Source organism: Mustela putorius, unplaced genomic scaffold (assembly GCF_011764305.1).
Source record: "Mustela putorius furo isolate JIRA1106 unplaced genomic scaffold, ASM1176430v1.1 tig00000487_pilon_pilon_pilon, whole genome shotgun sequence".
NCBI lineage: Eukaryota > Metazoa > Chordata > Mammalia > Carnivora > Mustelidae > Mustela > Mustela putorius.
Window position 1 is genome coordinate 5,741,137 of NW_025421399.1, and position 25,886 is coordinate 5,767,022.

Below are 25,886 nucleotides of genomic sequence, written 5' to 3' on the forward strand. Positions count from 1 at the left end.
TAATGAGCCCAGGGTATTATATAAGACTGATGAATCACTGACCTCTGCCTCTGAAAAAATAATATATCATATGTTAATTAACTAGATTTAAATTAAAAAAACATATATAGCAGTTCTTTAAACAAAGAAGTAATAAAACACATATAGCAATTTTTTATGTATTTGGCAGAGAGAGAGAGAGCAACAGAGAGCACAAGCAGGGGAGGGACAGGCAGAGGGAGATGGAGAAGCAGGCTCCCCCCTGAGCAGAGAGCCCTATGTGGGACTCGATTCTAGGACCCTGAGAACCTGACCTGAGCCCATGGCAGATGCTTAACTCCCTGAGGCACCTAGGTGCCCCCTCTAGCAATTTTGACCAGTTAGCACATCATTTCTGTCATGATGGTGGTAGTCCTCATAATCTCTTACTTGGGCTACTCCAGAAGGATTCTAAGATTGCAGGTCTGCTTGCAATCTTTTGTTTGTGGAGCAGTGTTTCGTGAAAATTCTCTACTGATTTCCCATCATACTGTGAATAAAATTCAGTCTTTACCAGGATCTACAGTACCTTTATAATCTGAACCGTGGCTACCTCTGTGACCTCATCTACCATTTCTCTTCTCCAGTCACATTGGCCTTCATTCTTGTTCCTTCAACATTCCAAGCTCATTCCTGCCTCAGTATTTTTGTAATTGCTTTTTCTCTGACCTAGATCTTCATATAAATTCTGAAGGATTGCTTCATTTCATTCAGATCTCTGCAAATGTCATCCTCTCAGACAAAGTTTCCCTGATCTTATTTGTATAAAATAGCACCTTATCTCCCTTTCTAAACATTTCCCTTTTTTATTTGTCTTCATAGTGTTTTTCACTACTTGAAATTAGATCATTTATTCATTTGTTTACTTATTGTATCTTTTCCCTTCTAAATTAGCAAAAATCTTTTATGGCTTTTTTTTTTTTTTTAAAATAAGGCTTTATATTTACCTGCCTAGAAGGTCCTGTGATATATAGTAGAAAATGAGAACTCTTAGTTGAAGGTGGGAGAGAAAAAGAGATCTAACTACAGATATACCAGAGATTAAGGATGAGAGAATATTGCCTATAAGTTTTGGTTAACAATTTGAAAAATTAGAAGAAATGAGTTTTTCAAGAAAAATATAGACTATGATATTTAAAAATAAATGGAAACCTAAATTATTTATGTAAAATATCTGGAATAGGTGACTGCATAAGAACAGAAAGCAGATTAGTGTTTATCAGGGCTGGTTTCTGAATTCTGGTATATTAAGTATGTAAGTATCAAGTATATCAAACTGTGCCCCTGCACTGCTGAATTGGTTGATTTGTCAACAGTATTAGCTTTTTCTTATATATCAACTGTGTGTGTGTGTGTGTGTGTGTGTGTGTGTGTGTGTTATCTTTTAGGTAAACCTTCCTTATGTCAGTTATCTCACTTTTTGTCTTTTAATTTCATTCTTTTTTAAAAAAATTTATCTGAGGAGAGAGCAAGAGAGCAGGAGAGAGAGCACAAGCTGGGGAGAGGGGCAGAGACAAAGGGGAAAGTAGGCTCCCTGCTAAGCAGGGAGCCTGACCTGAGGCTCAATTCCAGGACCCTGGGATCATGACCTGAGCTGAAGGCAGATGTTTGACCAGCTGAGGCACCCAGCTCGTTCTTTTTTTTTTTTTTTTAGGATTGATTTCTGTCCCTGTTTTATGAAAGCCATGTCTTATTGTATTGTCTTTTGGATTTGAATTAGATTCTTTTAAAGGACATCCCTTTCCTTTAGTTAGCTGGATCATTAACTCCACTAGGAAAGGGACTATTGTTTTGTTCATTGCTGTATCATTAGCAGCTAGGACAGTACTGGTGCTTGGTAAGCATGAAAGTAATTGTTTGATGAATGAATGAGAGGATACATGCTCCCTTTATTCTGCAGCATTTTATAAAATGTACCTCATATTGACTTATGATATTTATCTATGTTTATCACCAGATGTGGGGTATGGCTTGGCCTTGGTTTTGCCATTTATTTATTCATTATTTGCTGAGGCTCTAGTATATGTCAGTCAGTGTGTAGGTACTGGGATGACAACATGACAAACATGGTCTGTCGCCTCGTGGGATATACATACGTTTAGTGTGAAAGTCAAACTCTGTAAGTTATTAGTGTTATAAAAGATCAAGAACAAGGTGTCTAAGTATTGGGAGTTATAATTGCTGGAGGTAATCTAGTTTGGGGCATGAGTGAAGGTATGTGTTTATTGGTTAGAAAAGTAGGTGGGTGAGAATGAATAGGGGATGATTGGACAGGTTCGTGATGATGCTAATTTACTGGGCTAAAAAGTACTAACTAAAACCCAAAGAGGATGAGATTTGATTATCCAGATAATAGGTGGCAGAGTAATGGCAGTGGATGAACTAGAGAAGGAGGACACTGAGAAAGGATTTTTATGTTTTTAAGATGGGAGGATCTTGAGCATAGGGAGATGCTGATGGAAGGAGCAATTAAAGGAAGAAGTTCAAAATCTAAAAGACAAAATATAAAAGGTCCCAGGAAGAAGGAAGGGAGTGGGATACAGAGCAAAGGTAGAGAATTTGACGGTAATGCATTTATCTGTCCAATTGTCTGTTTTTAGTTAGTGACAGAGATACATTTATTTTTTTCCTATTTAGATTGATAACACCACTTCCTTCTGCAGTGAATTTGTATGATTTTCTTTTTTGAAAATTTTAATTACAGTATAGTTAACATACAATGTTATTATTAGTTTCAGGTGTACAATATAGTGAGTCAGCAATTCTATGCATTAATCAGTGCTCATCAAGATAAGCGTACTTTTAATTCCCTTCACCTAAGTAATACATTTATTTTAATAGGAGATGAAGGTGTGTGTTGATGGGCTCAAATTTGTATGTTTGTTGGTAGATAGTTAAAGGAATTCTTTCTGATAATTTTTCTTTGTGTTATGGGAGCCAAAACCATTGGCTGAGAGTGTTGGGGTGAAATGGAGAGTCAGAGTTCAGAAGGAATTAACTAGAGAAAAACAGTAGATTGCTGAACAATGAAAACGGTCAGTTGAAATTTGCAACCATGGATTTCTAGTGTATGAGTCTAGTCTGGCTAGTAACATGACTTTCTGCAGTAGTGCTTAGTGGGCTTGATAGAGTAGAATCAGCTTGAATTTTGATTTTTGTCTGGTTGTGGAACCAGAGCAAAGAGGCTGAGGAGTTTGGGATTTTGGTGGGAGAGTGATTGAAGTGATAGATCCAGTATTCTCATTGGGCGATATAGAACTAAAGACCACAGGGGACTGATTCCTCGGACTCAAAGTCTTCATTTAATATTGCCATATTTGTTGAAATGACTTCCTGAAATCTGGGGGGGAAAGTTCTACGCTTATTTTCTTGTGCTCTTGCATGCCACATTTTCATTTATGATCCCATCTTTTTCTTTGGTAATCTAACTAGAAAACTTTAACATTGTGTAGGTTGACAGAAAGATTTGAGGCTAAGTTTTAGATTTCTGTACACCTTACACATCTAAGGCACACCCCAGTGCTGTTCTTAGGTGATGTTATGAGAACTCTTTAGATATAGTATAAATTTTTTTTTAGGATTTTATTTATTTGAGAGAAAGAGCAAGCACAAGTGGGGATGAGGGTGTGTGCAGAAGGACAAGCAGACTCCCTGCTGAGCATGGGGCCCATCATATATTTAGTGGCGTAAAACAACACACAGCTGTATTATATTTCTTACAGTTCTGGAGATCAGAAAGTTGAAATGGATCAGTTATGGGCTAAAACCAAGGTTTCAGCATATTTGTGCTCCTTCTGGAGGCACTACCAGAGACTCTTTTCCTTATCTTTTCCAGTGTCTGGTAGCCACATAAATTTTTTGGCTTAGGGCTATACCACTTTGACCTCTCTTCTGTAATAATGTTTTCTGAGATGTTTCTGCAGTCTTTTCCTGTTTTAAGGACTTGTGTGATTACATTGGGCTCATCTAGGTAAAATCTAGGATAATTTCCCTTTATTAAATTCTTTAACTTAAGCACATCTACAGAGTCCCTTTTGCCATGTAAGGTAGTAAGTCCTAGAGATTAGAATTTGGATACCTTGGGGGGGGTGCTTTATTGACTTTGTTCTTTTTTGAGAATGTTTTCCCTCTTCTGGCTCCTTTGCGTTTGCGTATGAATTCTAGGATTGACTTCTCAATTTCTGCAAAAAGGTACCTGCGATTTTCTGAGGTTACTGCATTGAATCTATAGATCAGTTTGAGGAATATTGCTGTCTTAACAATATAAGGCTTTCTAATCCATGAACAGGGGGTGTCTTTCCATTTATATAATTAGATCTTTTTAAAAGTTTTTTCAATGATGCTTGGTAGTTTTCAGTGTATAAATCTTGTGCCTTTTTTTTTTTTTGCTTACTTTATTCCTAAATTTTTAAGTGTTCTATTTGATGCTATCACAAATGGAACTGTTTTCTTGATTTCATTTTTGGATTGTTCATTACTATAGTATAGAAATACAACTGATTTTTTTTTATTAGCTCTGCTAGTTTTTAGTGGATTCTTGAGACATATATAAGGTCAAGTATATCTGTGAATATAGACAGATTTACTTCTTCCTTTCCAGTTTAGGTATTTCTCTTTCTTTTTCTTGCCTAATTGCCCTGGTTAGAACTTTTCTAACAATGTTGAATGGAAGTAATAAGAGCAGACATCCTCTTTGTCTTAGGGGACAATAGTGTCTTTGAGCTTTAAGGATGATGTTAGCTGTAGGTTTTTCATAGATGCCCTTTATCAAATTGAGGAAGTTTCCTTCTGTTCCAAGTGTTGGGTGTTTTTGTCATGGAAGAGTGTAGTTTCTGTCAAATGCCTTTTCTTTTTATGTTGAGGTGATTATTAGGGTTTTGCCCTTTATTAGTATGGTGAATTACATTGATTGGTTCTTCAGTAGATTGATGGTTCGTTTCTATGAATGAAATTTATGAATTAATAAATTTCTAAAATTTACTTATCGATTATTGAGTGTGAAAAAATTCATCTGTGATGTGGTGATCTGAAGACTCATAGTCCAAGATTTACATTACACGATCAGTTTCACCTTCATCAGTGTTTAGAGTGCTTTCGTCTATCTTTTTTGCATTCATCTTCTCATCTAAGAATTGTAAAACATCTTCCTTTGATAATATTCTTTTTGATATTTTTGGCAGAAAACGAAAGTTTCTGTATTCTCAAATATGTTCTCTGAGAGCTTTAAAAAAAAAAAAAAGAAAGAAAAGTCTACAAAACTGGTGTTGCCAAACTTGTTGAAAGTTGATGCAACACTTTTCAGCAAAGTGATAAGAAAACCAAAGGAGGATGTAATAGTGATAATTTATTTCATTGTTGAGTCATTCTTTTAGAAAATTCCAGCATGGGGATGCCTGGGTGGCTCAATTGGTTAAGTGTCTGCCTTTGGCCCAGGTCATGATCCCAGAGTCCTGGGATGGAGTCCCACATCAGGCTTCTTGCTCAGCAGGGAGCCTGCTTCTCCCTTTGTCTGCCACTCCCTTTGTTTGTGTGCCCTTGCCCGCGCGCACTCTCTCTCACAAAAAAACCAAAATCCTAAGAAAATTCCAGCATGTTTTTTTTTTTTTTAGGATTTAAAAAAAAAAGATTTTATTTATCTACGTAAGAGAGAGAAAGAGAGCAAGGGAGGATCAGAGGGGAGGTGATAAGCAGATTCCCAGCTGAGCTTGGAGCCTGACATTGAACTCTATCCCACAATCCTGATAGTCATGACCTGAGCTGAAATCAAGAGGCAGATGCCCAGTCAACTGAGCCAGCCATGTGCCCCCAGCATGTTTCTATTTTCTTTTATCCCCCTATCTTTTATTTTTAAAAAGATTTAATTAAGTAATATATATATTTCAGGCATAACCAGGGGGAGGAGCAGAGGGTGAAGGAGAGAGAGAATCTCAAGCAGACTCTGTGCTGAGTGTGGAACCTGATGGGGGGCTCAGTCTTATGACACTGAGAGACTTGAGGCAAAATGAAGGATTGGATACCTAACTGACTGAGCCACCCAAGAGCCCCATTTTTTCCTATCTTTTCAGTGAATATACATTATATAATAATAAAGCAATTTTTTTCCTCAACACCATTCTAATTCCTTTTATTTTATCTGGCTATTTCACATTGTTTCTTAGGCAGTGCAGCCTGCAGAGGCTCGGATGATGCTAGTAGTTGTGTTTGTTCAGGAGTGGCAAACTGGGGACATATTGGCCTATGATTTAAAGATCCAGAATCTTGCATGAATTGAGAACTCACACTCAGTTGTAAATCTGCCTGGACAGACTACATGTGATAAAATATTTGGTTGAGTTTCAATTTACAAGTTAGGCCACTTGCCCTCATGGGGAGGAAGACTGGGGAGGGTGTTGATAAATATATACATGTAAGAAGTTACACTGTCTTTTAGATATTTTTAAAATATGTATTTTTAAATTTAAGGATATATATTTAATTGCTTAGTATCTCTTTCACTAAAACCATGTATTATAAAATGTTAACACTCTTTTTTAACATTTCCATCATGTCTGCCTCATTAACCACTGCATCCTTTCATGTAGTGTTTAAAATTTTCTTTGAAATTTTGTAAATATGTGTATGTGTGTTTTGTTGCCTTACAAAATTTCTCTGAAGGGAAGCTCCAGATTGATTAAATGTTGCAGAATGGATAGCATTTACCTTAAACGTACATAGCTTACCTTTTGTAGTTATACCAACAGGTTGTTTTCAAGGGGACTTTAAAGGCAATATCCAGATTAGTATTGTAGAGAAAATCATAAAAGGAGATTTTGTTGGTTGCCTGGGTAAGGAAAGATAATTCTTAATCCATCATTTGTATCAGTATGCATTCTTGTTTTTATAATTAGAATTCTACAGACAACATTTTACTTTATTACTTTTCCTTATTTTTTATTTTCTTACTATTTGAAACTTTCTCTTCAGATCCTATAGAACTTTAAAAGCACTTCAGTGGTACGGTTTATGCATTAAGCATAGTTCTTATGTCAAGAAACTTGTTTCTAGAATTGGAAAACAAAAAACCAAGACTAAGCCAGTCTATCTCAAAACCAACAATGAAAATAAAAATATCACCAAACATTCAAAATGGAAAAGGCTATAGAAAAACATATAAATTTTTTAAAAAGCCAGTTGTAGGATAAAAAAGCTCCTGTGTGGAAAAGTTAAGGGAAATACTGTGATTATTTAGCCTGAATAGTACAGAAGTGCTTAATAGTTAATTTGATTTCATCATTGTTACATAAACATTTTTATGAAGGGAGATATTGTGCTCCTGTTTTGAATAAAAAAGTAAGAAAAGGTCTTTATACAGGAGGGATGAACACTGAAAATGAAAATCGATTGTCCCTAATAAAATAGAGTGAGAGTATATTCAGTAATATATTGAGTGTCCAGCCTTGGTGGACCATTTAGAGGAGAATAGTCAATACTTCCTTCAGTGGTTTAGACTAGGTATCACAAACATGAAAGCTTAGGGGCCATGTAGAAAACAAAGCGTTTGGATCAGTTAATTATAAGACAATTAGAAATGACTGGGGCCCTGTGAATGGCTTGTTTGTTATCCTTCTGCCAGAGATTTTTTACTTGCTAGGAATTTATTTGATGATTTCTCCTGAGAGAGATACCATTTTAAAATTTGGACATATAATTTGGAAAAGTAAGATGAAATTTAGCCATATATTACTATCATAAATCCAATTAGATGGAGCTGCCATTTCCCACTTAGCTTCAATTTTGTGGTTTCTGTACTAATATTTTATTACAATAAATTTTTGGGTGATGTGTTAACTTGAATAAGAAAGTCATTTTATCAAAGTGTAATATGAGACGGATAATTAGTTTTAAATAAGTATTTTATGTTTCATTTCATTCTTCATATACTTCAGTCAATTTTTATAAAATATTTTAGGACTAGCAAAGAAAAACCTCTATACTTCAAAAGGTGATCATTGTAATAGTTATTCATTCACTTTCAAGAAAATAAAAATTGAAGAGTTATAAGATTTATTGTTTAAATGTTATGGTTTATTTCAAAACATGGAATATATTTCATATATATCATTGCATATGACACAATTTTTTCAAGTTTTCAAATATTAGTGAAGTAAATACCAGACATAGATTTTCTACTTCTCAGGCAGCCTCTTAAAGTAAATAGGGGCTAAAAGAAACTAAGAATAGCTCTCAAGATGAATATATTTCTTAAATGTTTGAAATACTCTTTTTAGGATTCATCACCTTATTTATCTTCACTGATTAAAAGGGTAAGTTATTTGTTGGTGTTCACCTATTTCTTTATCTTTTACACTGTATTAGTGACTTTACTAAGCTGACTTATTCTAATAGTTTATAAATTCCTTTAGGTTTTCTAAGTATATAATTATATTGTCTGTGAAAGTAGCATTTTTATTTCTTCTTTTCCATTCTTTATATTCCATCTTCTTACCTTTTTGTAAAAGGCGTAGTCCTCCAGGTTCATACTGAGTGTAAGCGGTGATAAGAAGTGGTCACATCATTCATTTCATGTAGAATATTTTTATTCATTTACCATTAAGTACGATGTTTACTATGAGTTTTAAAAAGGGTATGTTTCTATAGTATTAAGGAACTTATCTTATTTCTAGTTTTATAGAAGGTTTTTAGATCATGGATAAGTAAGTGTTGAATTTCATCAATTACTTTTGCTTCATCTATTGATAATATTTCTTTCTCTTGTTAATGTGGTTTAAGTTGTATTGATTTCTGTATGTTCAATCATTTTTGTATTTCTGGATTAAACCCACAGTGGGTCCTGATCAGTGTATTGGTAGATTTTATTTTCCCAATATTTTGTTTAGGGTTTTTGCATCTGTGTCAAAAGAGAGGCTTATAATTTCTTTCTTGTAAATTATTTCTTATAATAACCATATAATTTTTGTTATCAAGCTTATGTTATCTTTGGAAAACACGTTTGGAAGTAATCCCTATTTTTACTATCTGGAACAATTTGTGTGATATTGGTATTATTTCTTATTAAATGCTGGTAGAATGCATTGTTGAATGATCTAGACTTAGTTTCCTTTGTGGGAGTGTGTTTTTAACATACATAAAAACTTTCAAATATATAGAAAATTTAACATGATTTTACAGTTAACACATGTATACCCACTACCTAGAATCTGCTGTTAACATTTTGCTATATTTGCTGTATTACATTATCTGCCTTACCATTCATCATTTCATCTTATTTTTTGATGCATTTCAAAGGAATTGGAGACATATGAGGCTTTCTTCTGAATATTTAAGCATGAATGTAATTAAGTAGAGTTCAATGTTTACTCTTTTCTTTTGAGGTAAAATATATATGCAGTATGATTCATAAGTCTGATGTGAACATTTGCTGAATTTTGACAAATGCCTACATCTGTGTGTTCGAGACTTCTTCAAGATACAGAATTTACCATCATCTTAGAAAGTTTCCTTGAGCCTTTTCTCAGTTAATCCTCACATTTACCCCCAAGAGACAACCATTATTCTGATATTTTTTCTACCATTGATTACTGCATACACTTTTATGTCAAGTTCTTTTATTCAGCATATTTTAATTTTGAGATTTATCTATGTTATATATGAATATATGAATAGTTCATAGCTTTTTATTTATTTATTTATTTAAAGATTTTATTTATTTATTTGTAAGAGAGAGAGAGTGAGAGCGAGCACAGGCAGACAGAGTGGAAAGCAGAGTCAGAGGGAGAAGTAGGCTCCCTGCAGAGCAAGGAGCCCAATGTGGAACTCGATCCCAGGACGCTGGGATCATGACCTGAGCCGAAGGCAGCTGCTTAACCAACTGAGCCACCCAGGCGTCCCAGTTCATAGCTTTTTAATGCTGAGTAGTATCCTACGTATGAAAATCCCAAAGACCCCCATTTTCCTATTGATGAACACCTGGGCCTCTTTTGGACTGTTATGAATAAAGCTGATATGAAAATTGTTATAATAGTCTTTTTATGCACATGTTTTAATTCCTCCTGAGTATATATGTAATGTATGGAGTCGTATGTTAGGAATATGCTTAGTTTTGTAATAAACTGCTAGACTTCTGCCTAAGCAATTGTACTGTTCAACTCCTGAAACAGTATATTAAGAGTTTCGGTTGCTTTTCATCCTTGTCAATATTTGATATTATCAGTCTTTCAAAAGTTTGCTTTTCTGATGGATCATAGTGGTAGCTCATTGTTATTTGTATTTTCCCAGTGACAGATTTTGTTAATCTCTTTCAATATGTGTGTTGGCCACTTATATACTTTTATAAAAAGTGTCTGTTCAAATCTTTAACCCATTAAAAGATGTGATTGTCTCTTTGTTGGGTTGTAGGTGTTCTTTATATATATTGGATATCAGTTCTGTTAGATACATGTTTTGTGAATAATTTCTCCCAGTTTGTGACTTGCCTATTCATTTTGGTGATGTTATTTTTTTATGAGCAGATTTTTTTTTTTTAAAGATTTTATTTATTTATTTGACAGAGATCACAAGCAGGCAGAGAGGCAGGCAGAGAGAGGAGGGGGAAGCAGGCTCCCTGCTGAGTGGAAAGCCCGATTTGGGGCTCGATTCCAGGACCCTGAGATCATGACCCGAGCAGAAGGCAGAGGCTTTAATACACTGAGCCACCCAGGCACCCCTATGAGCAGATCTTTTTAAAATTTTTAATAAACGCCAAATACATACTTTTTTTCTTTTATGGTTATTACTTTCTGCATTCTAAGAAACCTTTGCCTATCACTGAATAATAAGGATATTCTTTTTTTTTTTTTTTATTTGTAATAAGGATATTCTTTTGTGTTTTCTTCTAAAAGCTTTATGATTTTAGCATTCATGTGTTTGATGCTTGATTTATTTTGAATTAATTTTCATGTATAGTGTGAAGCATAGATCAAGGATAATTTTTTTAAAAAGTGGATATCTATTTGTTCCACCACCACTTGTTGAAAAGACTTCTTTTTACTCATTAATGACTTCATCCAAAAAAATGGCCATATAAGTGTAGGTCTTTTTCTGGACTGCCTATTCAGTGTTGTTGATCCACTTGATGATACTTAATGAGAGTACCATACTACCATACTGTCATGATTTCTGGAGCTGTAGAGTTAAGTCTTGAATTCAGGTCATATAAATGCTACAGCTTTGTTGTTAGTTTCCAAGATTGCTTTGGTTGTTCTTGGCTCCTTATATTACCATGGGCATTTAAGAGTGAGCTGCTCAATTTCTTTCTTTCTTTCTTTTTTTAAAAGATTTTATTTATTTATTTGACAGACAGAGATCACAAGTAGGCAGAGAGGCAGGCAGGGGGAGGGGGAAGCAGGCTCCCTGCAGAGCAGCAGAGCAGAGAGCCTGATGTGGGGCTCCATTCCAGGACTCTGTTATCATGACCTGAGCTGAAGCCAGAGTCTTTAAGCTGCTGAGCCACACAGATGCCCCGAGGTGCTCGATTTCTTTCTTTCTTTCTTTCTTTTTTTTTTTTTTTTAAGATTTTATTTATTTATTTGACAGCGAGCGCGAGAGAGAGATCACAAGTAGGCAGAGAGGGGGGGATGTAGGCTCATTGTTGAGCAGAGAGCCCGATGCGGGGCTCCATCCCAGACCCTGAGATCATGACCTGAGCCGAAGGCAGAGGTTTAACCCACTGAACCACCCAGGTGCCCCAAGGTGCTCAATTTCTTAAAACAAACAAACAAACAAACAACAACAACAACAACAAAACCCAAAGCCTGTTGGAATTTGAGGTTTTGTTGTCTCTTTAGGACATTATAGGGAGAATCAACATTTTGGCAATATTGAACTTTCTACTCTATGAACGTGGGTCTATCTCTACTTAAATATTTATTTATTTAAAAAGGTTTTATTTATTTGGCAGAGAGAGAGAGAGAGAGATCACAAGTAGGCAGAGAGGCAGGCAGAGAGAGACGAGAAGCAGGCCCTGCTGAACAGAGAGCCTGACACGGGGCTCAATCCCAGGACCTTGAGATCATGACCTGGGTTGAAGGCAGAGGCCTAACCCACTGAGCCACCCAGGGCTCTCACTATAGCAATTTTTATTTTATCATGACCTGAGGCTTTAACCCACTGAGCCACCCAGGTGCCCCTTTAGTGTCTTTTATTAAGGATTTTTGAATCTATGTTCATGAGGTTTGTGGTCTGTAGTTTTCTTATAATTTCTGTTGGGTTTTGGAATTAAGATCATGCTGCTTTCATAATATATGTTTGGAAGTATTCCTTCTATTTTCTTAAGGAAATTGTATAAAATTGGTATTGTTTGTACCTTAAATGTTTGGTAGACTTCACCAGTGAAATAATCTGGCCCTGTAGTTTTCTTTCTGGGAGGAGTTTTGATAAGTTCAATTTCTTTAATAGAAATAGGGCTTTTTCACATTTTCTGCTCAATTTTGTGTCAGTTTTGGAAGTTGTATTTTTTAAAGTTTGTTTTATGTAAAACAGTAAATTTTGTGTAAAGTTGTTACAGTATCTTCTTATTTAAAACAGCCTTTAATATGTGAAATGGTGTCCCCTATTCCTTTCTGATATTGACAATTTCTCTTTTTTTTTTTTATTAGCTTTGCTAGGGATTTATTAACTTTACTACTTTTCAGAAATCCAGTGTTGTTTTTTTTAATTGATTTTATTTGTTTGGGATTTGTTTTCTATTTCATTTAAATAATGTTTTCTATATTATTTCAGTATTTCAATAGAATGTTTTCTATTTCATTTCTTTTTCTTTCCTTTTGCTTTCTTTGATTTGCTGTTTGTTTTTGAACTATATGAAATAGAAGCTTAGATACTGATTCATCCTTCTCTTCTGATGCATTCCATCTTCTGTATATTTATTTATAGACATTGTTTTAGTTTCATTCTCTATGTTTCCATCATTTATATTTTCATTATAGTTTATTGCAGATATATTAAAATTTCCATTGTGATATGTACTTTTATTTTTTGACTCATAAGTTATTTAGAAGTATGTCACTTAATTTCCAAGTAGTAGGGAAGTTTCTCAATTTTTAAAAATTGTTCATTTGGAGAATATGCTCTCAAAGACTTAAGTCCTTTGAAATTTATTGGAACTTGCTTTATGATGCAGACTGTGGTTCATTTTGGCATGTATTTTGTGTACAGGTTGTATATTCTTTTTATTTGGAAGAATGTTCTGTGTATATTAAGTCTAGTTGGTTAATCGGGTAGTTCAAATCTGTATCTTAGTAAAAAATTTTTTTCATCTGTTTGATCTTGTAGCTATTGTCAAGGGTGTGTTTGTCTCCCATGTGATTATGGGTTTTCCATATCCTCTATTAGTTTTGTATATTTTTAAGCTTTGTTATTGGGTCCATTCATACTTAGAAGTATGATATCTTTTTGTTGGTTTGACTTTTTAATTATTAGGAAATGTCTCTCTTTATCTTTAGTAGTGTTTATTGCTTTAAGTTGACTTTGATATTGGCATAGCTCTGACAGCTTTCTTTTAATTGTTTTTTGGATGATATGATTTTTCTCATCATCTTCTATTTAATCTTTCTTTGAATATAAGTAGTATTATAGTATAGTTAAAATTTAACATGGTAGCTATAATTTGAGTTTAAAGTTAACATCTTATTATTTGTTTTATTTTATTGATGTGCACTATGCTTTTTTCTCTCACTTTTTACCTTCTTTTTTTTTTTTAAAGATTTTATTTATTTATTTTATAGAGAGAAATCACAAGCAGGCAGAGAGGCAGGCAGAGAGAGAGAGAGAGAGAGAGGAGGAAGCAGGCTCCCTGCTGAGCAGAGAGTCTGATGCGGGGCTCGATCCCAGGATCCTGAGATCATGACCTGAGCCGAAGGCAGCGGCTTAACCCACTGAGCCACCCAGGCGTCCCTCACTTTTTACCTTCTTTGGTCTGATGAAATATTTTATTTTTTTTCTCACTTCAGTTAGCCTTTAATGGCTATTCTAGAAATTACTACATTAATTTTGAGTCACTGCAGTCTGATGGAGATTATTACTTCTGCCATTTCCTGCATAATATAGGTATCTCATTTTTAACTCCATTTATCCCAGTCCTGGTTTTTTTTTTTGGTTATTGTCACACATTTTAAATCTACATATATTTTAAACTTAACAAGTTAGTAATGTAATTATTTTTATGGTCATTGTTCATGTTTGCAAACATTTACCTTTTTTATGGCTCTTTCTTTTTGCATTTCCATGCTTTTTTTCTAGTTCATTTTTCTTCTATTGGAAGAAATCCGTTTTAGTATTTCTTTTACTGATATATTCTTGTTATTTTTCTGAAATCACCTTTATTTCATTTTCATTTTCAAACATTTTAAAATTGTGAATAGATTTGATTGGCTTCTTTTTTCTTTCAGAATTTTCAGGAAGTCATTCCATTCTCTTCATCCATTTGTAATTTCTGTTGAAAGTTATTTCTGTCTGTTGATTGTTGCTTATTTAAATTTTTCATTTTTCTCTCTAGCTCTTTAAAGATGTGACTTTATGTTAGGAAATTCTTCTTTGTTATTATTTCAAATATTGGTTCTTTCTTGTTTTCTCTTTCCTTTCTTCTGGGATTTCGACAATGTGTATGGTAGAACCTTTCAGTGGATTCCATCATATGCCTCTTATTTTTGTATGTTTTTCAATCTTATTTCTTAGTGCTTTGATTTGGATATTTTTTGTTAACCTCCATTTTAGTTTATGTTTATTCTGTTCCATCTGCTGGAGGCACCAAGTATTGACAACACTTTTCAGAAATTTTGCTACGGAGAGTAACAATATTGGCAGTAATTGGACCATGTGGGAACAAAGAGAGGGACTTGCTTATTTGTTTTTTGTTAAGAGATACTAGCATGTTTGTGTTATGATGGAATGATTCAGTAGTGTGAAAAAAATTAAAGCTGTGTGAGAAGGAAAAAGTAGATGTTTTTTGGCAAAAAGTCCTTGAAGAGGTGAGAGAGGACATGATCCAAAGCACAACTGGAAGAATTTTCCTTTGATAGAAGTGAGACATAAAGAGGATAGGCACTCGTTCACATATATCAGTGGTCTTTGAGGTGGAATTCTGGCTCGGTCAATGGAAAATATGCACCTGGTCTAAGTTTCTAGACTCTTATTAAATTTTGGATACGTGTGTGTGTGTGTGTGTGTGTGTTTATGGGAAAATTACCCAAGAGAAGGAGAGTCAAATGAAAGGGTAAGCTATATTTATAACTACCTAATTCTTTATTTTATTTCTTTGTACCCTTCATGATATCTATCTTTATCTCTTAGGGCACTCAAAGTATTATAGTATATTTTTAAAGAAACACTAAAAGGTTTAATTAAGTTAATTTAATTAAATGTTTTTGTCATATTGTTAAAATTTCTGTACTATCTATTTAAATATAATTTAATTCCAGATAGTGCATTTAAAATTAATTATTAATAATATTTTGAGTAGAAAATCAAGTTTTCTAATGTATTTTCCCATATTTTCTTTTACAGTCTTGTGAGTACTAGAATAGCACAACCATGTTTCGGAATAGTCTCAAGATGCTTCTTACTGGAGGGAAATCAAGTCGTAAAAACAGATCAAGTGGTAAGTGACTATGTTACACTTATTTTGTATGATATTTTAGAAAGGGAAGTTCTTTTAGGGATCTGAATTGATGCTACAGCTTTATATTTATTAAATGGTTTGTTTAATTTAGAAAAAAAGGAAGTTTATATTCCTCTAGGCTGCCATAATCTTAATTAAGATGTTGGAACACTTGAATACTTACCAGGAGCAGTCAGATAAAAGAAAGCTTGTGGAGGAAACATATTTATTTAAAATATATGACAGAATAATTCTTCTGTGTACTACTTATTAAAAACTTTCTAGACCAAAATTTACTTTATGAATTAACATGTGATATTATTTCAGTCCTAGGCACTCTTTGGGGCAAGAGACTATATAAATAGAAACTGTCTTCAGAGGGTTGTACAGAAAGTAAAATACAATGCAACTGAAATAGAATTCTGTAGTCATTAAAGTTTATTAAGGTTGATTTAAGAATAAGAAGTAATTCTTAGCTTTTAAAGTAAAAACAAACAGAAATTATATATATACTTTTTGGAGAAATGTTGATGAGAGATGTACTAAATATTTATTTTTTGCTAATGGGTTATAGATATATATTATATTCTTTTAATCTTTTCAATTTCCCAGTTTTTCTGCATTTTACAAGTTAATTTTCTGTTTTGACAGTTTTTGAGATTTGCCTTATTTGGTGTATGTTTTGGATTTACCTGAAGATAATGTAGATTCTGCAGTTATTGGGCACAGTGTAGTTAATGATGGTATTCATGTATTTTAGGTCTTTATTTATTTTAAAGAAATTATTTACTGAGATATGATTAAATCTTATACTGTGATTATTGAATCGTCTGTTTGTCTTTCTTGTTCCTAATGGTCTTTGCTTTAAATATTTGGAAGCTATTTTATTAGATACATTGTCATTTCGAATTACTCTGTCTTCCTGGTGAATTTGACTGTTTCACCGTAATGAAATGTCCTCTTTATTTCTAATAATGTCTTTTGTTTGAAAGCTGACTTTGTCTAATATTACTGTAGCTATCCTAACTTTCTCTTGATTAGTGTTTGCATAGTATGATTTGTTTTATTCTTTTACTTTTAGCATTTCTATATGGTTTTAATGTTAATAGGATATAGTTGAACTTTATTCTTTCAGACAAGTTTTTTCTCTTAAGGGAGATGTTGGTTAATCTGCATTAATTCAGCCAATGATCTCTTTGGGTTTAAATATTACATATTTCAGTGTACTTTCTACTTGTTCTGACTGATGTTCTTTCTCCTTTCTTGGTTTATTTTATATTGATCAAAACCATTTTTTAATTATTCCGTATCTCTTCCTTTTGACTTGGAAGTTACATATTCTTGCAATTCTTTGTGTGATTACCTTAAAGATTCAAGTATCCAAGTTTAATGTCAATTGGTGCTTTCACTTTCTTCTTAGACAATACAAGACCATTAGGTTCTTTTTACCTGTGTATGTTTTTTAAACTCCACAAGACATTATATTGTTGTTTTATATAGTCAACCATTATTTTGGTTTACCTACATATTTGATCGTTATATTGATTTTCATTCCTTCCTTCATTCCTTACTTTCTTCTAGATGGGATAACCTTTTTATCTGGAGAAGATTTTCTATCATTTCCTTTCTGTGGTAAATTTACTTTTCTTTATGTGAAAACGTCCTTATTTTGTCTTTATTTTTTGTAGGATATTTTTGCTGGGAGTAGAATTCTAGGTTGGCAGTTATCTTCCTTCAGCACTTTCAGGTATAGTTCATTGTCTTCACCACTTGAGTTATTTTTGGTGAGAAGTCAGTTATTAGTCTAATTGCTGCCTCTTTAAAGGTGATCTGTCTTTTTTCTCCCTTTTTTTAGTTTTCTAGATTTACACTGATGTGCCTGGGAGTAGTTTTCTTTTTTCTTTTCTCCTTTTTTTTTAAAAACTATTATTAAAGTATGGTTGGCATACAGTGTTATATTAGTTTCAGGTATACAACATACTCAATGCTTACCATGATAATTATAGTCACCATCTGTTGCCATACAACATTATTACAGTGTTACTGACTATATGCACTATACTGTACTTTCCATCTCTGTGACTTATTTTATAACTGAAAGTATGTACCTCTTGATCTCCATTATCTTTTTTGCCCATTCCCTCCAAACCTCTCCCTTTTGGCATCTACCAGTTGGTTCTCTGTATTTATGAATTTGTTTCTGTTTATTTGGTTGATTTTTTTTTTTCTTTTAGATTCCACATATCAGTGAAAACAAATGTTATTTTTCTTTGTCTGATTCATTTCACTTATACCCTGTTCTGTCTTTTTTTTTTTTTTTTTTAAGATTTTTATTTATTTATTTGACACAGAGAGAGAACACACAAGCAGGGGTAGTGGCAGAGGAAGAGGCTCCCCACTGAGCAGGGAGTGTGGAGCTCCATCCCGGGACCCCTGGATCATGACCTGAGCAGAAGGCAGACGCTTAACAGCTGCACCACCCAGGCGATCCTTTTAGTGTGTATTTCTTAAGGACAGGAAAATTCTTTTGCATAATCACAGTATAGTTATCAATTTCAAACAGTTTAACATTGATAGAATGCTTTTATCTAATCTACCATTTTCCAAATTTTGCCCGTTTACCCAGTAATTTCCTTTGTAGAATTTTCCCCCTTATTTCCAAGATCTAATCAGGATAAGGCACTGCATGACTTGTTGTGTCTTTTTTACTCTCATTCAATTTGAAATAGTTTCTCTGCTTTTTTGGACAGTTTTGAAGAATAAAAGCTCTCTGTCTTTTTGAAAATAAGCAGAATGCCCCTAATTTTGTGTTTGTTTGTTTGTTTCTTTTTTTTTTTTTTTTTTTTAATGATTAGATGCAGGGTATGTATCTCTGGTCTGAGTGTTACTTAAATGTATTTTTTTCCCCCCTTGGAGTATCATAGCCAGAAACATACAATGACTCTGTTTCATTAGTGATTTTGATGACCAAATCAAGGTATTCTCCATATTTTTCTATTATATAGATACTGATTTTTCCCTTTCAACTGAAAACAATTGACAGATGGACACCATTTTATTTATGGTTTCCTATTTGTCAGTATTCTCAATCTTGTCTCTTGCCAAGCAAGGAGGCTGATGTGGCCCTTGATCCCAGGACTCTAGGATCATGACCTGAGCCAAAGGCAGATGCTTAGCCTACTGAACCACTCAGGTACCTGTGGATTAAATTTAGATTTAAAGAAAAGTTGCAAAGGTAGTACAGACAATTCTCATATACCTCTTATCAACTTTTATCTGTTGTTACATCTTATTTTTTATGGTCCATTTGTCTAAACTAAGAAACCAGTGTTGGTATACTACTGTTTACTAAACTCCAGATTTTTATTTGGATTTCATTAGTTTTTCCATTCATGTCCTCATTCTGCTTCAGAATCCAATTCAGAGAACTATATTGTATTTAGTTATTTTGTCTCCCCAGATAGACTGAGTTTGGCAGAAGACAATAATTGACATCATTCCACTGGTCACTTTTTGATTACATACACACACACTAATATATGTCAGATATCCAAACGGCCTCCACATTTGACATTTAAAGAAATGGTTTGTCCAAAATTTGTTTTGTGGCCTAGAACCATGGTTTTCTTAGACACCTTTAGCTGTTCACTTTTGGCAGCAGCACCAGCATATTCTCTCACTTCACAACTTGATATAATTAATAGAAATCAATTAAGCCATAATAGGGTACAGTTGTGGATAGTCTTTGCCCTGAGTACTGGATAAATAACTTATGCGTACATACTATCCTTATTAAAGGTAGGCATTATATTTTCACTTCAGCAAAATTGCAAATTATTATATGCGAGACTTCTGAGTAGTACTGCTCTAGTAGAGATATTGTTAAATTCATACATGTCAAGGTTCTACTGTATTATTAAAGCTAATTCCTTTGATTTACTAGGTATTTAATTATGTCAATAATGATTTTAGGGGTTTTATTTTAGTATTCTTCTCCATGGTTTTTCATGTAAAATGTTTATAATGTAGAGTAGTTATGTTAGAGTAGTTATAAAAATAGTGCTTTGTATTCTGTATGAAAAGAACCCTATTTGTAGAGAAGCAGTACTTTTCTTCAAATGTACTCCAAGGCAGGAAATTCTAGAGCAAGAATAAATTTTATAATTAAAAAAAAAGTATGCTTATGGAATGACTTCATTAGTGTTTTCATCATTACTTTTTTTCTTTAGTTGTTAATGAATAATTGGGTGGACTTTATTCTTTATATTAACTTTTGTTCATAGCTTATATTTAGGATTAATAAGGTGAGATTTCTTATAGGCATAATTATTTGGGTATTAGGAAACCAACTTAGTTTAAAAAAATTTGTAATAAAGAGAAGTTGTTATAATTTGTCTTTTATTTTTTTTTAAGATTTTATTTATTTGACAGAAAGAGACCTAGCAAGAGAAGGAACACAAGCAGAGGGAGTGGGTGAGGGAGAAGCAGGCTCCTTGCTGAGCAGGGAGTCTGATGCGGGACTTGATCCCAGGACCCTGTGATCACGACCAGAGCCAAAGGTAGATGCTTAATGACTGAGCCACCCAGGCACCCCATAACTGTCTTTTAAATAGTTGATTTTGTGTAGGTCACTAGATAAATATTTCACAGAAATAGATTTTATATCATATAATAACATGAATTTTCTCAGGCAGTGTTTTCCCCCTAAGGACATGTGAATATCAGCTTTGAATTTTATAACTTAATTCATATTTTCCGTGTAAAATTGTTCTTCATGAATATAGGACTAGGTGCTCCTAAGTTTTTATGAAAAAAAAAATTCAAGTATAAGCAGGAAAAATAATGGCTAATTTCAGATATTCAAGGGCTCAGAAAGTATAGTACCCCAAGTATAACAAAGCTATTGGGAGAAAAAAACTTGAGGGTGTCTCCCAGCAAAGTAAAAAAAAAAAAAAAAAAAAAAGAGGGCAGGGGTATAGAAAGAAGAGTAAGACAAAGTGAGTAAAGCTTATAGTTAAATACAAATAATCACCAGGGGTGCCTGGGTGGCTCAGTTGGTTAGAGTCTGCCTTTGACTCAGGTCATGATCTCTGGGTCCTGGGATGGAGTCCCACATTGGGCTCCCTGCTTAGCAGGGAGTCTGCTTTTCCCTCTCTGCCCCCCAGCTCCGGCTCGTGCGTGCTCTCTCTCTCTCTGAAATAAATAAATAAAATATTTAACTATATTAAGTAAACTAATTTTATAACTGCTAATTTTTAAACTACTAATTTCGTAACTCATATATGTTAATTTCTTTTTCTTTTTTCCCTTCCTTCCTTTTATTTTTTATTTTTTATTTTTTTTGCCTATTCGAGTGTCCAGTACTTTTTTGCCTTAAATCTATCTGGATTTTTGTATTTAAGGTGTATCTCTTGTAAATGTCATGTATTTTTATCTTGTTGTTAAGTCCAATTTGATTTTCTATTTCTAAATGGTATAATTAGTCCATTTACATTGATTGTGTAACTTGATATGATTTGGTTTAAGTCTCTTATCTTTGTTTTACATTCCATATGTTCCTTGTTCTTTTTTTCCCTGCTTCCTGTCTTTTAAAAATTTATCAAAAATTTTTTTATATTCTATCCATTTTCTTAGCCTTTTAGCTATACTTTCTTGGAATTTTGTTAGAGATTACACAGGGATTACAGCCTACATTTTTAACTTTTAATGAATTAACTAGAATTTTTATTTTACTACTTTCTTAGCACTGTAATGACCTTATGATATTTAATTCTACTTATATCCTACTCTGTTGTCTTATATCTAATTTCTTTTTTTTATTTTTAAAAGATTTTTATTTATTTGATAGAGACACAGAGAGAGGAAGGAACACAAGCAGGGGGAGTGGGAGACGGAGAAGCAGACTCCTTGCTGAGCAAGGAGCTCGATGTGGGGCTCAATCCCAGGACCCTGAGATCATGACCTGAACTGAAAGCAGACACTTAATGACTGAGTCACCCAGGCACCGCTTATATTTTACTTCTATGGCATATATTTCATATATGTTATACTACTGTTGCTTTAAGCAGTCAATATCTTCAAGATTTTTTTTTTAAATGTCTTTTTTATTAACCCATATATTTACCTCTTCTAGTATACTTTCTTCCTTCTTATAAAATGACATTTTAGGGGTGCCTGGGTGACTCATTCGGTTAAGTGTCTGCCTTTGGCTCAGGTCATGATCCCAGGGTTCTGGGATCAAGCCCCACATGGGGCTCTCTGCTCCATGGGGAGTCTGCTTCTTCTTCTCCCTCTCTGCCTGCTGTTCCCGCTGCTTGTGCTCGCTCGCTGTCTCTCTTCCTGTCAGATAAATAAATAAAATCTTAAAGAAAGAAAAATGGTGTTCTATGTGGGATTCTTCTTCACCCTGAAGAATTTCCTTTGCTTTTCATTAAGTGCAGGTCTGCTAGCAGTGAATTATCTCAGTTCTTGTTTTCCCATGATGTTTTTACTTTACCTTCATTTTTGAAGGATATTTTCCTTAGGTGTGAAATTTTAGATTGGCAATTTTTTTCTTTCAAAACTTTAAAGATGTTTTCTATTGTCTTTTGTCTTCCATCTGTTTCTGATGGAAGGTTAGCCATCATTTATATTGTTTCTCTACCCTCCACCATTGGCATGTAATTGATCTAATTTGGTCTGTTTGCTTTAAGTTTTTTTTTTTCTTCATTTTGGCTTTTATCACTTGGATATGATATTGCCTAGGCATATGACTTTCATTCTGTTACCTTTTTTAGGTTTTGGAGAGCCTTAGTTTATGTGTTGATGTCTCATCAATTGTGGAAAACCTTAGCCATTATTTCTTAAAGTATTTCTTCTATTTTTTTCATCTGTGTTTTGGAACTTTAGTTTGTATATATTAGGTTCTTTGATATTATGTATATGGGTCTGTGTTATTTTTGTTTTTGTTCTTTTTTTTCTTGTTGTTTATGTTCGTCTGTCTTCATGTTTACTGATACTTTCTTCTGCTCTGTCCAGTCAGTTGTTAAGCTCAGTTAGTTAATTCTAACTTAGCATTTTTCAGTTATAGAATGTTCCTATGTTTTTTTAATTTTTTTAATTTTTATTTTTAAAATATTTTATTTATTTTTGTGACAAGGAGAGAGGAGAGAGCACAAGCAGAGGCAGAGGGAGAAGCAGACTCTGCCGAGCTGGGAGCCTGATGTGGGGCTTGGTCCTGGGACCCTGGGATCATCACCTGAGCCGAAGTCAGAGGCCTAACTGACTGAGCCACCCAGGCGCCCCCATATGTTCTTTTAAAGATAATTACATTTCTCTATTGAAATTTTCAACCCATTTTTTTTTGTTTTTATTTTTAACATCTTTTTTCTTAGCATACATAAAAGCTAAAAATAATAGCTTAATAGCTGACATCTTTGCTAAGACATATAGGTCATATATGCATTGGCTTCTATTAATTATTTTGCCAGTTGATTATGGATCATATTTTCCCGCTTCTTCACATATCTCAACATTTTTCTTTTGTTTATCAGACATTGTGTTTACAAGAACTGTAGTGTCTGGAGTAAATAATTTTCTCGAGAGAGGGAAAGCCTTTGCTTATGTAAGGCATCTGTGATGAGAGTCTGACCTTTTGGATTTCATGGACTTTTGAAGTGGATAAGGACTAGGTTAAAATTCAGTTTGTTTCAGTTCACATGTATTCCCTATGTCTAGGGTCAGATCTCTTTGTCTATGTCAATACTTACCCTTTAGCAGGACTCTGGCTAATTCCATCTGATCATGAGATTGTCATCAACTTTATTGTCAGGCTTCTAGTTCTCTGTATTGTTGTCATCATGAACTTAGTAGAAATCCTGTGTGGAGAATCAGTGAGCATGGAGACCTAGTTTTGAGTATAGGATCCCTCCATCTTCTATATTAGGAGCTGGTAAACTGTGGCCTACAGGCTAAGTTTGGCCTACCACCTGTTTTTGTAAATAAAATTTTATTGGGACATAGCCATACTCACTTGTTTATGTTTTGTCTATTTCTGCTTTTATGTTATAAGAACAGAATTCTGTAGTTATAACAGTGACTAATAAGTTTAATATTGGGGGGGGCGTACCTGGGTGGCTCAGTTGTTAAGCTTTGGCCCAGGTCATGATCCCCGGGTCCTGGGATCGAGCCCTGCATCGGGGTTCCTGCTCTGTGGGAAGCCTGCTTCTCCCTCTCCTACTCCCCCTGCTTGTATTCCCTCCCTCACTCTCTCTCTGTCAAATAAATAAATAAATAAAATCTTTAAAATAAACAAATAAATAAAATGTTTAATAATGGGGTGCCTGTGTGGTTCAGTCAGTTTGGCATCTGACTCTTGATTTTGGCTCAGATCATGAACTCAGGGTTGTGAGATTGAGCCCTGTGCGGGGTTACTTGCTCAGGGCAGCACAGAGTCTGCTTGGGGTTGTCTTTTTCCCCTCTCCCTCAATTCCTCCCCCTGCTTATGCATGTGTGCTCTCTATCTAAATGAATACGTAAATGTCTGCTTGATTTTCTCTTTCCATCTGCTCCTCCTGCTCATGCTCTCTCTCTTTCTCTAAAATAAATAAATAAATCTTTAAAACAATAAAATAGACTTTATTTTTTAGATCACTGTTAGGTTCATGGCAAAATGAGGGGAAAATACAGAGATTTCACATATACCTCTGCCACCACGTATGCATGTAGTACTCACTTGCCTTTCCTCACAGTCTCCTCAGTGGTCTTCCTTTTCATCCCCTACCATGTTCATACTCCATCCAATTATCGTTTCTGTCCTGAGAATAGATAACATTTTTTGAGATATTTTACTTTGCTTGGTTTGGGTTGTTGTCAGTCTTTCTTGATAAGTATAAGCCCTACAGGTTTACTGACTGATTTCCAGCATCTAGAATATGCCTAGAAATTAGTAGATCTATAAATATTTGTTGACTGAATGAACAAATATACTGTTTTCTGTGATTCACCATCATCTGCCCTCACTCTCATCCTACTGCCATGTCAGTTTTCTTAGCTAAAAAATTATTAGCTTGGCAGTACCTGACCTCACCTAACTTCTCAAGCCTTATTCCCTGTAATTCTTATTAAGAAACTTTCTACTTTATCTAAATCATACTTCTTAATCCTTTATATTATTCATTTTTTGCCCCTTTGATCATGACATTCACTCTATCTGGAATAAACTTGCCACTTGCTTTCGAGTTACCTCTTTAATCCTATCTAATCAGTCATTAACGTCCAGCTTTTATCTCATTTTGGTTCATAATTATCAGCCTTTTGCCTCATGTGCTTATTGCCTGTGTTCCTAATATGTAACTTCTGTTTCCTAATATGTAACTTCTGTTGTTTAAGAACTTTATAGAAATGTTTTCCTAATATAGATCGGTTAACTATCATAATTATGGGTAAGGGATGGACACTTTTTTCTGTCCTCCCATCAGTTCATACTGTCACTGTATTTACATTTTATATATTTGTATTTCGTAGAAAGTGAGTATAAGAGGTCAAGTAAAGTTACTGGCTTTGTTGACTAACTCTTATCTTACATTTATTTGCTTATGTTCTGTTTCACAAAGGCAGATGACTTTAACATATATTACCTCATTTAATCTGTATAGCAAATACCATGTCATTTTACAGATGAGAGAAAAAAGACTTGCTCAAGATAAAAAGACTTGCTCAAGTTTCTACAGCTAGTAGACAGCCATATATTGGCTGTCACTGAATAAATGAGACAGTTAGTAATGGAATTAAGTTTAAACTGAGATCTGAAAACTATCTTTTCTTTGAAGTAACAAGTTGGATGTTAAGAGATTTTAAATTGCTAAGGATTATGTCACAGCAACAAGTAGGCCAGGGTTTAGTGGCTTCTTGTGGTATTTGAGATATATATATTTTTTAAGTTGTGTGCATTTTTGCTCTTTGATTTTTTTTCCCCTTATTTTTCATGGAAATGTTAGAAATGGGTACCAATTATTTGCTGTGAGTTGACTTGTCAGTTTCTTATATATTTATTATTTGAAGAATTACCTAAAATGTAAACTAATATTAACATCTCTCCATGGCTTTCCTGATTATTTTATTATTATTATTTTTTTTTAGAGAGAGAGAGTGAGTAGGGGTTGAAGGGTTAGGGGGAGAGGGGGAGAGAATCTTGAGCTAGTTCCATGCTCAGCATGTCACAACCCTGACATCATGACCTGAGCTGAAATCAGTTGTT

The 25,886-nt window shown here is 34.0% G+C and overlaps 1 protein-coding gene across 6 annotated transcripts in view; it reads left to right on the forward strand.

The window, feature by feature from the left end:
- TANC2 (tetratricopeptide repeat, ankyrin repeat and coiled-coil containing 2) overlaps positions 1-25,886 on the forward strand; it is a 364,817-nt gene that overhangs the window by 39,942 nt on the left and 298,989 nt on the right. For all 6 annotated transcript variants that reach the window (XM_004749221.3, XM_004749222.3, XM_004749224.3 and 3 more), the window contains exon 2: positions 15,556-15,649. In XM_004749221.3, the coding sequence (XP_004749278.1) occupies positions 15,583-15,649 (67 nt within the window). In that variant the 5' untranslated portion in view covers positions 15,556-15,582. The remainder of the gene's footprint in view (positions 1-15,555; positions 15,650-25,886) is intronic.